Source organism: Haliotis asinina, chromosome 11 (assembly GCF_037392515.1).
Source record: "Haliotis asinina isolate JCU_RB_2024 chromosome 11, JCU_Hal_asi_v2, whole genome shotgun sequence".
NCBI lineage: Eukaryota > Metazoa > Mollusca > Gastropoda > Lepetellida > Haliotidae > Haliotis > Haliotis asinina.
This window is the reverse complement of record NC_090290.1, coordinates 48532591-48547303: the sequence shown is the minus strand read 5'-3', so window position 1 is coordinate 48547303 and position 14713 is coordinate 48532591. Positions and strand designations below refer to the sequence as shown.

Sequence of the window (14713 nt, the reverse complement as noted above, 5' to 3'; positions counted from 1 at the left end):
TCCTGGCTACTAGAAGGTGACATCCAGCAAAAACATAAGGCTCCTAAGCTCTAAGCAGGAGTTTCTGACTTCACCACGGCTAGTTGTTACTAGTGACTTGTAACTAGGTATGGTATATCACTAGATTCAGTCATGTGGGTGGTGCTGTAGAATGTTGATGTATACTACATCAGACCATTAGTTATCTTGGTTTGGCTCCTTGGGGGCTCCTTGGGAGCTCATTGTGGGGCTCCATTTGGGCTTGTGATCTGGTCCAGTGAAAACTTGTATATTCAGTACAGTTCACTTCTAATCAGTGATATAACAATACAGTGAAGCCATGATAAGAATTAGTGTCCAGAATTTGGAAATATCTGATCTCATTTAATAACATTTAGGGATGAAACACTATGCTCTCACCACCGTGCTGTACATACTGTGGTAGAAGGCCTTCAGTTTGATCTGTTTTGGTTCGATATATGAGATATGATCATAATGCAGAAACGAAAAGAAATGCATACGTTTTGACAAAATTATTCGATTTCTAGAAAAGGTTTGAAAAGAGAATGATGGTACAAAAACTGAAAATATAAGATACATACAGAACTGTAGGCAAGTACTGTGGTATTAATAGAATCATATTATACTATTTCACCCTGAGTAATATTTATTGACATTTTAGCTTTTGAAAACAACAAATAAATCACTAAGAAGCCAAATAACTGGGAAATTGCTCTGCCAAGATCCAAATTGAAGAGTCAGCCACTTGAATGCAGCAAAATATTAGTGATTCACATGAATGTGTAACTGAATTCAAGATGGATGTGATCCACACATATTTTTTTATTCAGTGGACAAATAGAAATTTTCTTTTGTAATCTTGTCTTTAACCTAATGTTGATGATATTTTTTCCCATTACCTTTAAAGAATCAGGTTATTTGAGTCTGAAGTATTCACATTAACTTGCATGCATGCGTTATTGTTTATGAGCACTTGGTAAAAGTTTGATTTTATTTTCATCAATAACGCAGCCTAAAGCTATCCTTTCCCATTATTCATAGATACAAGTTTGATAAATGTGATAAAATGAAGAGGAAAAGTTTTTATGAGTGTTATCTTGTGTAGAACATGTAGGAAAGCATTAGTGAAGTTGAGATTTGCTATAGCCAGATATTATTTATGATTTTTGCAAATTTGGTTAGGAAGTCTTTATGATATTATTAAATCTAAAGTGTCCTCAGGACATTTTGAGTGACAATAGGGCAGTTGTGAAACTGATTTGAAACCAAAATAAATTTTATTTTGTCTCGAGGCTAGAGTTGTAAAGACTTCAAAAAGTACAGTGTGGCACAAGTCAGATTGAGTGCACCTCAGTATGCATTACTGTGTGTATCACAGTTTGTGTCACAGTCTGACCACAGTGTGATCTCAGTATGCATCACTTTTTGATTATAGTATGCATCACAGTATGACAACAGTGTGATCACAGTATGCATCTCAGTGTCACCTCAGTGTGATCACAGTATGCATCTATGGCTGCATCACAGTATGCATAACAGTAGACTGGGTAAGTTTATTCTTTGTATATACACTTGATTTCGACAGCCATGGCCATTCAGGTCATTTACCTGGAGCATTGTCGACAAAGCTGTAGACACAATACAGGTACACTGCCTTTCTTTGTAGTCAGTCACAGCAAATTGGTGGCTGTTAACTGCTTTTCTGCTCACAAGGGCATGTAATTGTAGATCTGAAATATGAGCCCACTTACGCATTGTGTATGAACATTGTTGGTACATCAACAAGATCAATGAGGCGATAGTAACGGGCTGTTAGGGACCAGTTCAAAAGTTCCATGTGGAATAAAAACTGTAATTCCTCATGTTTGTTTGTTTTACAGTTCAGTAGCCATTTGCAGCTTTATAACAGCAGTCTATAACATTTATACCAGATAACCCAGTGAACGTAGTCATGAACGTTGGTATCTGCTATTGCAATGACAAGAAGTCATCAAGCCAAGCATTATATCCCACTCGTTACCTCTTATGGCAAAAATGTCTTTCTTTAAATATATCTGGGTGGATATTGAGGTGGAATAATGCCCTCATGGTTTCCATAAGACAAATAAACTTGCCTGGTTTTTAGATGGCACTGAATTTAGGAATTCAACAGTTTCAGAATTGCTTGTTGCAAGGAGTCATTTGTGTCTTTAAAGTAAAGAAATTTGTTGAACTGGCCCCTAAGATGGTGGATGGTAGAGGAGAGGTTTGAGGTCAGTTTGGGCAAGGTGTTTTACATCCATATAGGTATGACTTCCACATGAATACACTTCGGGTATTTCCTAATTGGGGAAGTTTAACTGCTGTCATTCTGTCTGTAGTGCTACCTTCACTGAGTATTCAAAGTCTAGGAACATTAACAGATTTATGTAGTAAGTAACATGGGGTACATCTCTATAGGACCAGATTCCATGCATTCTTGTATGCTCATAGTGATTCAACAGTCCATGGTCAGTGGATCAGGTGTTGATTGTACTACCAGTTAGAAAGAAGCACAAGTATTTCTTGAATTTAGAATTATTTTGGATCAGTTGTGTTGTACAAATTGTGTTGACAAAACTGAAACTATTTTTATCAAAAGCTCCTATATTTCATTTTATGTTTTACGTTTGAAAAGTGTGGGTATTTTGGAGTCCATCAACAGGACTACTTTTTATCTAATCATAGCCAGTCTTCATGGTAAAAATAGCCAAGTGTAGCTAGCTGTTCGATTTAGTCATTAAACAGGGACAGTTGTTGTGTAATAAAAGATTTCTTGGATGAAGTGTTAGCTCTGTGTGCATGCGTGCGTGAGTGTGTGTGTGCATGCGTGCGTGCGGGTGAGTGTGTGTGCATGTGTACATACTCGAATACATGTGAAACGGAAAGAGAGAGTGTTACATGTTTTCCTATTCTCTTTCCCCCATTCAGTTCACTAGTTAGACGGAGCCGATCCTCCTTGTTCAGAAACCTGTATTTAGTAATCTTGTCTGGAGATACCATTATGACGCCACTGGAGGTCTTTTTCTCTAGTGACTGACATGCATCAATATCCCAAGCATGTACATATCCCAGCTGGAGCAGGTGCTCCCTCCAAGTTAGAGTATACTCCCTGTTTGTTTGACAGACAAGCAAACCTTGTGTTTCTCACTAAACATGATATATGTGTATGATGCTGTAATTTACTGACTATTAAAAGTATGTGAAAGGAAGCAAGCTGTCCGCTAACAAGTCACATATGTTTGTTAACCCTTTCAACTTTCAAACTAGTTCAGAAACTTCAGGGTGCACATACTTGCTTGTTTTTGGGACCATTGTTTGTATCAAGTGATGATCTGTGTTCTATGATGTGACAAAAGAATATTTCAGGTAAGGAATGGTATTTATTTTAAGAAGGTGTTGGAGCAGGTTTTGATGGGATGGGGAGGGTTAAATGAAGAGTGTCAGGAACTAGGAGGGTATGTGGACAATTTAGTGTAGGAAATTGGTAGACGTTACACATCCCATGTGGAATGTTTTAGAGAGACTAGGGGTTTGAGCTTAGATGTGATTTAGTCTTGTGTGTTTGAAATAAAGACCTGCTGACATTGTGTCTAACACTGGGATGAAAATCTTGGGATATAGTAACCCAACAAGTTATTTCTTAGTACTCCCTCAGGAACATGGCAACCTCTCAAGACCAACAGTTGACATCGCTAACCCTATCAACTGATTTCTCAACCCAAGCAGACGATGTAACAACCCTACCAGTAGGTGTGAAACAGGCTACTAAGCAGTACTACGGTTTTAGGAGAACTGCAGTATTTTGTCTTTGGATTGCCTGTACCTCAATGCAATCCAAAAATTCACTATTTTGGTTTTTGATTTGTTAATACTAAAATGGAAGTTTTGTTCATTCCTAAAAAACAAAATTATGGGTTTTTTCCCTGTGTTACTAAAAAAATTAAGGTTTGGCGCTTGTCAGTTATCTGCAAAAAGATCATATCTCATATGCCAAACTGAAACAGATCGAACTGAATACCTACCATTCCAGGTAGGGTAAGAATGTACTGTTTTACCACTGCCCACCAGCCTATCCATCAACCTCAACAGTTGACCCTTCAATCCCACCAGTTAACAGCTAACTGAACTAGTTAACCCTTACCCAGGCAGTTGTCACTCAGGCAGTTTGACTCTTTTGTTCCAGCTGCGTATCCCAGGGTCTGACAGTATACCCTCTACCCCACCAGTTGACCTCTCAATCATAGCATCAATCTCTCCAGTTAACCCCTAACCTCCTCCTGTTAACCCCTAACCTCCTCCCATTAACCTTCGTCCCAGCAGTTGTCACTCATGCATCTTGACCTTTATGTACAGCTGCATACCCCTCAATTTTACAGTAGAGTTCTAGTTCAACCCCACTAGTTGATCCCTTACCCTCACCAGATATCCACTCAACCCTACCAGTTGGTTCCACCCCAATCCACCAGTTAACCCATAAACTCCTCTGGTTAACCCTTGCCCCAGCAGTTGTCACAACTTAACCACCATGTCCAGCTGCATACCCTCCACCCCAGGTGTACCCATCCACACAATCTTACCATAGTCCTCAGCAGTACTCAGGTAGCCCACTACAGGTTCCTTCAAACCCAATACCTCTGCTGTGCCAGCAGATGTTCAGGAAGTGATGATGTAGATGTTGTTCACAGCACAGACACATCTGTGTGTATATATAGCTCACAGACTGTCCAGCAGGCTGGGAGCAGCCTTGGCCTCAGGGGAGAGGGCTGAATATAGGCAGGGTTGCCTTCCAAGTTACCACTGTTTACTTACAGCCAGCTATAGGATGCTCAAGGGTGGGATTCAATATGCAGCCTTCAGCAGCCAGTCTCCTTACATCCTTGGAGAATATATTGTCATCATTAGCTGCTATCGGCTAATTTCTGAAATGAACATATTTTACAGAAACTAAATGTTGTTCAATTAAAATTACAAATACAATCAAAAGGAACCTAGAGACTTTCTTCATTGTCAGAAGTTGTCTTTATCTAGACTTACTACCTATTCTAGACTTGCTTGAGCTTTATAGGATTCATATTTGCTTTTTGGTCTGTACAACATGTTACAACCATCATTGTGTCCTTGGAGCATTGTCCACAATATCCATTTTAGGAGCATCAAAATGATGGATCCCCCTTGTGCGAAAAGTAGTATGGGAATACATTGTTAAAAGCATCATAAGACAATTATGCAGGAAGTGTTTGAAATAGGTGAAAACAATTTGGTTGGGTGAGAGCCTCCTTGTGCATGTTTGAATTTGATAATATATCAGAACGTAATATGTTGAAAAGGTAAGCAACATGTCTAGACGTCTTGTAGAAAACTTGACTCCAAGATTATAAGCTCCAGGGTAGAAAATGAAGTATAGTCTTGCTTTTCTTGAGGTTTTTTCAAGCATAATTAACATGGAGCACATGACATAGTAGGGACAAACAAATCGTGATGACATTTTTTGTGAAATGAATTTTCAAATATTGCATGTAAATATTGTCTGGGCTGCCTCCAACTGTACTGAAGTATACACAGATATGACTGTATGTAAACCTTCAGTTCATGATTGTTTTTCAAGAACAAAATGTTTTTTAATGTTTGGTTTTTCCAGAGCCTTTGTCTTGCAAATTGCTGAGTGGCCAAATTAGAATGAAGCTGGTATCATTAGTGAGATGCAACACAATGTATAGGTTTGAATCACATGACCTTGAACTAACTTAAAGAAAGTAAATAATTGATGATATGTAATTATAGCTTAGTTTCACATTCATGGGAGCAAAGCGTAACTGTGTTCAGACAAGAAAAACATACTTGAACTGTTGTCGATAGCCCGTAGTGCAGCTGTATAAACCATTGTATCAAACATTAAAGAGTGATTTACTACACCTGATACTGTACAATTAATCGAAATGTGTTCAGCTGACTGCAGTTTATGAAACTGAGGGGTTGCTTTGTGTTTGTTATAAACATAAGTTTAGTATTTGACCAATATCATATCTTTTTTTACGAACTTTTGTCCTCAGAAAACCTAAAGACAGGAGGTGAAAATTGTAAAATCACCAGTCAAAGTCAGCACCATATGATTTGTTCAAAGGCATTATTTTTCAAGTTCACACTACTTGAGATGCTTTGAAGACTGATTTCTAACACAAATATTGTAACATAATTCAGTTTAAAGTTTCTGAGAACAGAGACTGGTGATTTAGTGTCCGACAATCTGTCTTGCATAGTTGAAGTCTCGCTCCCAAGTCTTAAAATAGGAATTTATTTTTCAAGCAGGGAAAATTTATTTATATTTTTTCTTCTTCTTCTTTTTCTTGAAAGAAATACAACTGGCGGATCTGTAAAACCAGAAATCAAGTTGATCTTGCTATGTTGTTGTTCATTTTCTTTTGACTTCTTTTAGTCAAAAGCTATATAGCTGCGTTGTGTGGGTATTTTGTGCAGGACCCCTGAACCCTGACTTTTCTCCCCCAGACTGCTTGATCTGTTCATGGAACTTAGCATAATCACTGAATTATTCTGTCATCTACAATTAAAATGATTGTCATGCTATGAATTCGATTCAACTTGTATTATGTTAACAATTTCAAATTTTGGTTCCAGGAGAGAGTTCATGCAAAGGACCCACCACATGTCTACCTGGACAAACTACGGACATACCTTGATCCACGAGCCACACGTAGCTCCAGAGTAAGTTACCTTGACCTTCATGCTTCCTTGTCATTTTACATCTTGATGTAGCAGCAGCAGCAGCAGCAGCAGCTAATGTCAGTGTCTCAACTTGTCAGTATTTGTTTTAGCCCATTTTACATATTGTATGTCAAGTCCTTAGTATATAGTCTCCCATTCATAGGGCACATTTCCATCCTTGCAATTAGTAATGCCGGATATGTATTTTCAGAGACATTTTTTTTGTTGTTTAGGATGTGATTAATTGCAAATGTTGCTCTCAGCGATCTGCAGATGTATGACTTGTTCATCTCACACAGACTGTATTAATTAGATCATGGGAAACTTAGGTTCTTTGTGAAGAAAATTATGTCCATTTCTGATACGAAGATTATTTTCTTGGAATATTGTGATGCTTCTTTAGGGTGTTTCCTGATCCAAATTTTACTTTTTTTATATAAAGGTAGATGTTCACAATGCATGAAAATGCAGGCTAATAATGACTGGAAAGATTTCTTTGGTCAAAATTTATTATCTTTTGAGTTAATGTGAAATAATGTTTTCTGTCAGTTTAACGATTTTAGGTGAAAAAATGCACCAGTGGTGTGATTGATAAATCAGAGTCTACTTCCAGCAAAACATCTCAGACTCTTCACTGTACCGTATGCTTTTGAATTGCTGGGCAGTGTGCTTAGGCTGTGGTTGTTCCAACAGCAAAAATTCCTTGCAGCTTAACCCTGTTATTTTCAGCTCCAGTGATAGGTATCAGCTCATTCTGACATGTAATGACGAACATGTATATTCCATGGCCATTCCTTATATACAACAGTTGAACTGTTGATGCACATGTTCAGAAGAATATAGATTATTGAGTCAAATATTTTGAAATCCAGCAAAAAATATCAAATGAAGAAATATATGATGCTGCCATTTGCAGTAATGATTGATATCCTAGGTTTCTAGTTCCGGGACATTTGTCTCAGAGTCCAGATGAAAATGGTTAATGCATGATTGTTGTATAAATTCATATTTTGAATACTGAGACATGGAATATTTTGCCTAGTTTACAAAAGTCTCATGGTACTCAGTACCCAAATGCATGTAAGTTTAGTGATAGATAGCCAACATGTCACGTGTTGCCAGGTTACAGCACTGCATTGGGAAGTATAGTAGTCTCGTGCTACTGCTAGCGCTGTTGTGACAGTTACTGCACTGCTGTAACTCAACTTGACCACGCCCAGTTTTTCCACGACTTGCGTGTACACATGACCTTTGCGCTACTACATGACTAAATGTGTTTGTCCCTTGTCCTTTTCAGCAGCGAATGTGTATCGCTCTCCACACCATGGTAACGTTCCCTCAGTGTACAGAAAGTGTACGTGATAAGTTGTTACATCGCAATCTCGATCATCCGTATATTTACATGGCTTTCAGTGTAGGGAAGAATGGTGGCTCACGGATGGATATGCCCATTCAGGTCCTGTCCAAGTCTCTCTGACACCAGCCAAAGTCCTCCTACCCTGCCCCATCCAGGTAGAGTTCTATCCCGCCCATCCCTGGAACTGTCTTTCTTCTCCCCGCTCCCCCTACTTCCCACCCTCCATCTCCAGTTACGACCCCACTATGCAGATTCTGATGCGAAACATTAACCAAAATATGCATTAGCTTTTTACGCAAGGTTGTTTTCATCGTTTAGAAATAGTGAATGCTTGTCAAGTATTTTTGAAAAGTCTGTTCCTCAAAGAACGCTTTGGTATCCAGGAAAACAGGAATTGATTGCATTTGCTTTGATTAATGAAATTGATGAGGAGAGTCTGTGAAACAAAGGAAAACATAATGCCAGCCAGGCAGCTGTTATGTTGCAGATTTAGGCTGTTGATTGTCATGTTAGTCATGGTACATGTCTCTTCTGCATCTGTGCAGATGAGGACATTGTGACCTATGAGACAGGAATAGGTACATCCCTAAGGCTGGAATGGGTCCAAATTTTCTACCTAGGTACCCCACCCCGTATTACCTTACCCTATCCGGATACCCGTTATGTTAATCCCTGAAATGAAATTTGTAAGAAATGGTGATATATTGCTCAGTTCAGAGGCTAAAATTCCAGTTTTTCATCATAACAGAATAACACATTACATTGTTTAATCTGTTAGACACATGATCATACCAGGTCAGGGTACTGAGATGGGCACCCAGGTTGAACTCATTACCCACCAATCCCGGGTATCCAGATTACCTGTAGCCCTGTACATGCCAGTAACTTTATCAGTACTGTATTCCATGAAACTACGTTAAGATCATGTGTTTTATTTATTATGACAAATTGAGATTAGAAATAACATGGAAAAAGACCAATGAACTCACAGAAGAAGCATGGTTCACAATATGATGTTAATAACTTCAATGAAGTTTGAATAAGCATTCATCAAAGTCATCAAACAAATGAAGTGAATGTTAAAACTTGTAAACAAAAATTATGATAAGATTCAGCAATAAGATTGAGTGAGTTTAGCCACAGTGTCTCAGTCTCTGATTTGAGCCAAGTGTATATTGTATACAGTGGAAGCTGTCAAAACCAGCACCTGTCCAATCCGGCAAGTTGTCAACACTGCCATAAAATCTCAGTCCCATCCATGACTTGTACATTCATCATCAGCTCTACAATTCCGTCACATTGTCTAAACTGGATTCTTTACTCAGTGCCGGTATAGACAGATGTATATATATTTAGCTTGAGTACTGTTGCATTTCTTTAAGTTTTGTCACATCACTTTAATCCAGCCACAAACTTGAACGAAAATTTGAAAATGCCAGATACCAGCTTGGGCATATAGGTTAAAGGGTTTCTGGTGCAGACCAGTGGCATCCATTTTGAATTGCTGGTTTTCAACTTTTTAAATTCAAACTATCAACAGCTTAAGATAAACACAACTTGTAATCAGGTATCTGTGTGGTGGCGAAATGGCCAAGATGCATCAGGAGAACAAGTCATTTGATTTGCGTAAGATGTTAACTCCTTGATGATAAGGAAAATACGTTCTTGCTCTTGACACCCAGAACTCTCTCCAAGAGTAGACCGACCCTTCCCTCTTCAGTCAGTTTTTAAGCCCCACTCCCCTCCACAAGAGTAGACTGTGTCCCTCCTCCGTGAGCTGCCATGCATTCCCCAGGCATGCAAGCATGACACTCACACCTTCCGACAGAGTGATACAGCATAACAGCAAATATATCCTCCATTGTGTTTCACCTGTTTCCGTAGCCTGAGGAAAGCTTGAATTTTTTTGTTGCTTATTTTTGTGTAGTGATCTTCTTTGTTCTAGCCAGGAGACTCCATATTGGCCTTACTGCCGTGTTGTGAACTTGGTCATGTGACCTGTGCACTGATGCATTCTGGGAGTTAGCACTCCATGTTGTCATTCTCACAATATTGGTGTAATCATTTAATATGTTTCTCTCCACTAAGTCTACCAGAGGTGAATGGTGCAATCGGCATCAAATGAAACATGGCAGTCATGCTGCCGAAGTGACACATTGCGAAATTGATTTCTGTCTTTAGATATATAGAAATATTTTTCTGGGGTCTTCTAATCTTTTTATTTTCTCTATCATTTTGTTCCATGGTTTTCTATAATGCTGTCTGAGTTCCATGAAGAGGACTGTATACATGACTGTGGTATTGTGTTAAAAAAAACCCCAAAACGTCCTTGTTTATTATGTCATGCTAAACAGGACAAAACAAGAACAACTTCGTCTGTGAAATGTTTTGTTTTCTGTAAAACTATTTTCAAACTTATTTGGGACATTATGTCATTAAAATGGTTCCCATGGTTACATGAATGTTTTATCAGTTATTCCTCTATATTTGTGAAAGTTTTTTGCCAGATGATGTCATTTAGTTCCATGGTTACATGAATGTCTTATCTGTTATTCTTTTCTATATAATGGCTATATTGTGACAAATCTTTCACAAACTTTGTTGTAAGATATATTTATAGAGGTATTTATGCATGTAGATTTGATTGATATTTAATGTATTTAAAACATGTATTTATTATTTGTCCAATATGATCAGTGTTATGAACTTTGATCAAATAAACAACAAAAGAACACCTTACATAAGCAGCTTTTTAGAAAGCCTTGGAGTGATATATTTCTTTGTAGAGGTATACCTTTGATCACTAAATTGTCAGGTCCAGTCCGATTATTTAAGGATTGGCACTATATAGCGGGAATATTGCTGAGTGCGCTTTAAGCAACCAACAAGTGTTGAAGAAATGATATTTTTGCATTTGTGATGAGGTAAATTCTACCTTGTGTATTTTGTCTGTGTTTACTTCAGATTTACTTACACATTCTACAATAAGGAACCTGAGGTTAGAATTGATCTTCAGTAATCCATGCTTGTTGTAAGAGGTGACCCTGGGTGGTCAGACTGGCTGACTTGATTGACACTTGTCATTATATGACAGTTGTGGAGATGATGCCCAAGCTGTTGATCTCTGGATTGTCTGGTCCAGAATCGATTATTTACAGACCGCCGCCATATAGCTGGAACATTGCTGAGTGCGACATGCATAGCTAACTCACTCACTCACTTCAAAAAGGACACCAACTAATCTTTGCATCCATCCAACCTCACCGAGTCTATATGCAGATTTTAAAATAGCCAAACTGGAAGTGTTTCCTTATGTTTTCATTCATGTGCTGTGTAGTGGTCTGACACATACTATACTTTGGGCAACAGGGAGTGTAACAGGAATTTTTTGTGATTGTCATAAAGTAACACACCCAGTATGTCTGTACAACACTCCTTCAATATGGCCATTGTCCTTCTGTGAGAAATTGCAGGCAATTTGAGAACATTTAGTCAAAGGCTTTGTCAGCTTTAAGGATTGTAACTATGAATGTATCAAATTATTTTAGGTGCCAGTTTATAATCATCTGATACAGTTGTGTAAAATGGGGTCATTTAGTGTGGACTGAACAACTTCATTAGAAAAATTGTTATTGTTGAGTGTCATACTGTTAGTGAGATGTTTGGGTAGAGATGTAACCTGAGGAAAAGGGGGTTGTTTGGGGTTGCAATCATTTTTTTTACCTACTCATTTTTTGAAAAGTGTATCATATGTGATCCCTATTTTTTGTTTCCTGATCCGAATATTTTGTACTAATGGTAATATACCAATCTGGTACATGATATGTCCCATTTTTCCTCCAAAATTGTAAACAAACATATTTGACTAGGGTAAGGACACTACACATCCCAAGTTTCTTGCTTAATTAAACCTATATCTATATAGTCAATGGGTAAATCAAAAACCTAAAATTCAACATGTGTATCATGTGTCTCCAAGTGAAGAGGGGCCATTGGATAGCCGAGTGGATAAAGTGTCAGACTGAAGACCCGGCTTTGATTTCCCACATGGGTACAATGTGTGACACCCATTTATGGTCTCCCACACCATGATATTTCTGGACTATTGCTATTGCTAAGATGGCAGACCAACTTCACATCTGGCTTTAAGAGACAAAAAAAGACACTGATTAGTAGTTCAACATAAGGATGTATCCAATCCATGTTCCATCTGTCTTTACATTGAAATGGATTTTGAATATAATCAGTTAGGCGAGTTACTGGTCTTTTAATGGAATGGCTGTAGTTCTGGGTAATGGTTTAACATAACAGTTACAGCTGCGAACAGCTCCTGTCAGTTAGAGATGTCAGTGGCTATTAGTAGGTGGAGAGGTCAGCCTCATTGTGTGGCAAAGTCATGTGGCCTTGGTGTCAAGTGCTTATTGCCTGTTTCACCACTTGTGCCAAGGTCAGACTGCAAATAGATTGACCTGTGCTCAAGTGGAATGATGTTCATTCACCTCACTGCAGCCCATGTGGGATGTGTTTGAGGAAGATTTTTTGGTTTTGGAAATACTTCACTGTAACTTGCACTACTTGTATGGGATCACTTGATGGATTGGGCAGTAAGGCTCGATGACATCTGTGATTGCATGTCGTGATACCAAAATTGGATTGTTGTTCACAATATAATTCATTAGATTGTCTGGTCCAGTCCTACCACCTTGGCAATAGCTGAAACATTGCTGAATGTGACATAACCCATTCAAATCTTTCTGCCTCGGGGTAGCACAGTGGTTTAAGTGTTTGATTGTCAAGTCAAAGATCCAGGTTGGATTCCCCACATGGATGCAACGTGTGAGGCCCCTTTCTGGTGTAGCACGAAGTGATACTACTAGAATGTTGCTAAAAGTGGCTTAACAGAAAACTCGCTCACTCACTGCTGTGACATAGATGCTAATACATTGGCAAAATTCAAAGACCACCTTGTTTTAACAAAAAGTAACATTACTGTTATGATGTGAAAGGCTGATTTTATTTTGCCATCAATGATTTGTATTGTTTTTGGTAAGCTAACTCAAGAACCCAATCTTTTAAGTAAGCAGAATTTTCATCAGATTATTCAGTATTGAATGACATGGAAGAGTCATGATTGTCTCACCAGCTGTTGAATCTTCATGTCAAGCAATCCTCACCACCATGACACTCAGATATTTGGTGGAAATGACTGCATTGTCTCCCTTGGTTCAAGGTTAATGTTACAGACTAATGTAGGGGAGATAACTCTGTTGCTTTGTTGTCCCTAACACTTAGTATCTCATGATCCCTTATTAAAACCATGTGCAACTGCACATCTTTCTGCTCAAGATTCTTTGAATGGCAGATTGACAAATGGCTGATTGAATTAAAGTGTGATGCTTTCTTAGAAACTTTAACACATTTTTCTGCTATTTATTGAATAAGTAGAATATTGCTTCTGTAGTACTTGCTCCAAATTTTCTTAAAATTGATTTAATGTAGTCGAAGATACTAACAGTATTTTCATTATTAACTGTTGTGATGAATAATTAATTCATGAAAGAGCCTAGTAGTGTAATCCAGATTAAAAGGTAAAGCATACTGAACAGCTAAAGAAATGCAAATCTGGCTTTTTGTCAGGTTTTTAATAGAAGACATGAACATGAACGCTTACTTAAATGTGATTTCATTTTTTTGTAAATTGCTTTTCTTTTGTTGTTCAGTATATCTTGTACCGTTTTCAAACCCTGTCTGGGTTCTGAGTTAGTTTAAGCCCCCGGAAGCCTTGGTTGATTGTGCATCATCATACCTCAGGATCAATGCTCGCAATATCAACCACTGCATTGTCTGGTCCATGCTCAAGTATTTACATCCCATAGTCATTAGCTGACTGCAGCATTGAACAACAATCAGTTTTCAAGTTGTTTCAGTTTGAAATTTCAACTCTCTTATTGTCTTTAAGATCATGTTTCTGATGTATGATTTCCATCATATATCTTATCTTCTTGCTTTTAATGCTTCTATTTCTATTTATTTGCTGCCCATATAGATTCCTGTGCCTCCATATCTAGTGAGTACACAGGATCTTGCACATATCTCTTCATGTTGTCAGTATTTATTACATTTCCTATTATCTTAGTGTCATTGTGCCATCTTAGTATCAGTGAATAGTCGCTAATTGTGATCTGCTGTACAGAGTTGCATCCCTTGGTCATTCCAGAAGTTGAAGGTCATTGGTTTGAATACCATTGCTGTCTGAATGTATGTCGGGTTTGTCAGCACCATTGGTATGGCAGATGGTTTTCCTTGAAAGTGATACATGTATCACTTTGAGCTTTCTGTTGACTCTAACTGACATGCCAGGATATAACTGAATTACTGTTTTGGCAGCACTGATCCCAACTTACTGACCATGATCCCCTTTCACAAAGCACTAAGGTGATAGTAAGTCACTAAGGTAACCTTAGTGTAATGTTAAAGAATGGGAATTAAGTTTCAGCTTAGGTAAGGTGCCCAGGGACTTAGCATCCTTTACTAAGTTTAACCTTAACTCCCATTCTTTGACACTGCACTAAGGTTACTTTAGTGACTTACAGTCACCTTAGTACTTTGTGAAAG

At 38.2% G+C, this 14713-nt stretch overlaps 1 protein-coding gene across 3 annotated transcripts in view; it reads left to right on the top strand.

The window, feature by feature from the left end:
- Window positions 1–14713, top strand: part of LOC137256114 (formin-like protein) — a 111581-nt gene that overhangs the window by 59406 nt on the left and 37462 nt on the right. For all 3 annotated transcript variants that reach the window (XM_067793817.1, XM_067793815.1, XM_067793816.1), the window contains exons 4-6: window positions 6655–6741; window positions 8039–8095; window positions 14145–14165. In XM_067793817.1, coding sequence (XP_067649918.1) covers window positions 6655–6741; window positions 8039–8095; window positions 14145–14165 — 165 coding nt within the window. The remainder of the gene's footprint in view (window positions 1–6654; window positions 6742–8038; window positions 8096–14144; window positions 14166–14713) is intronic.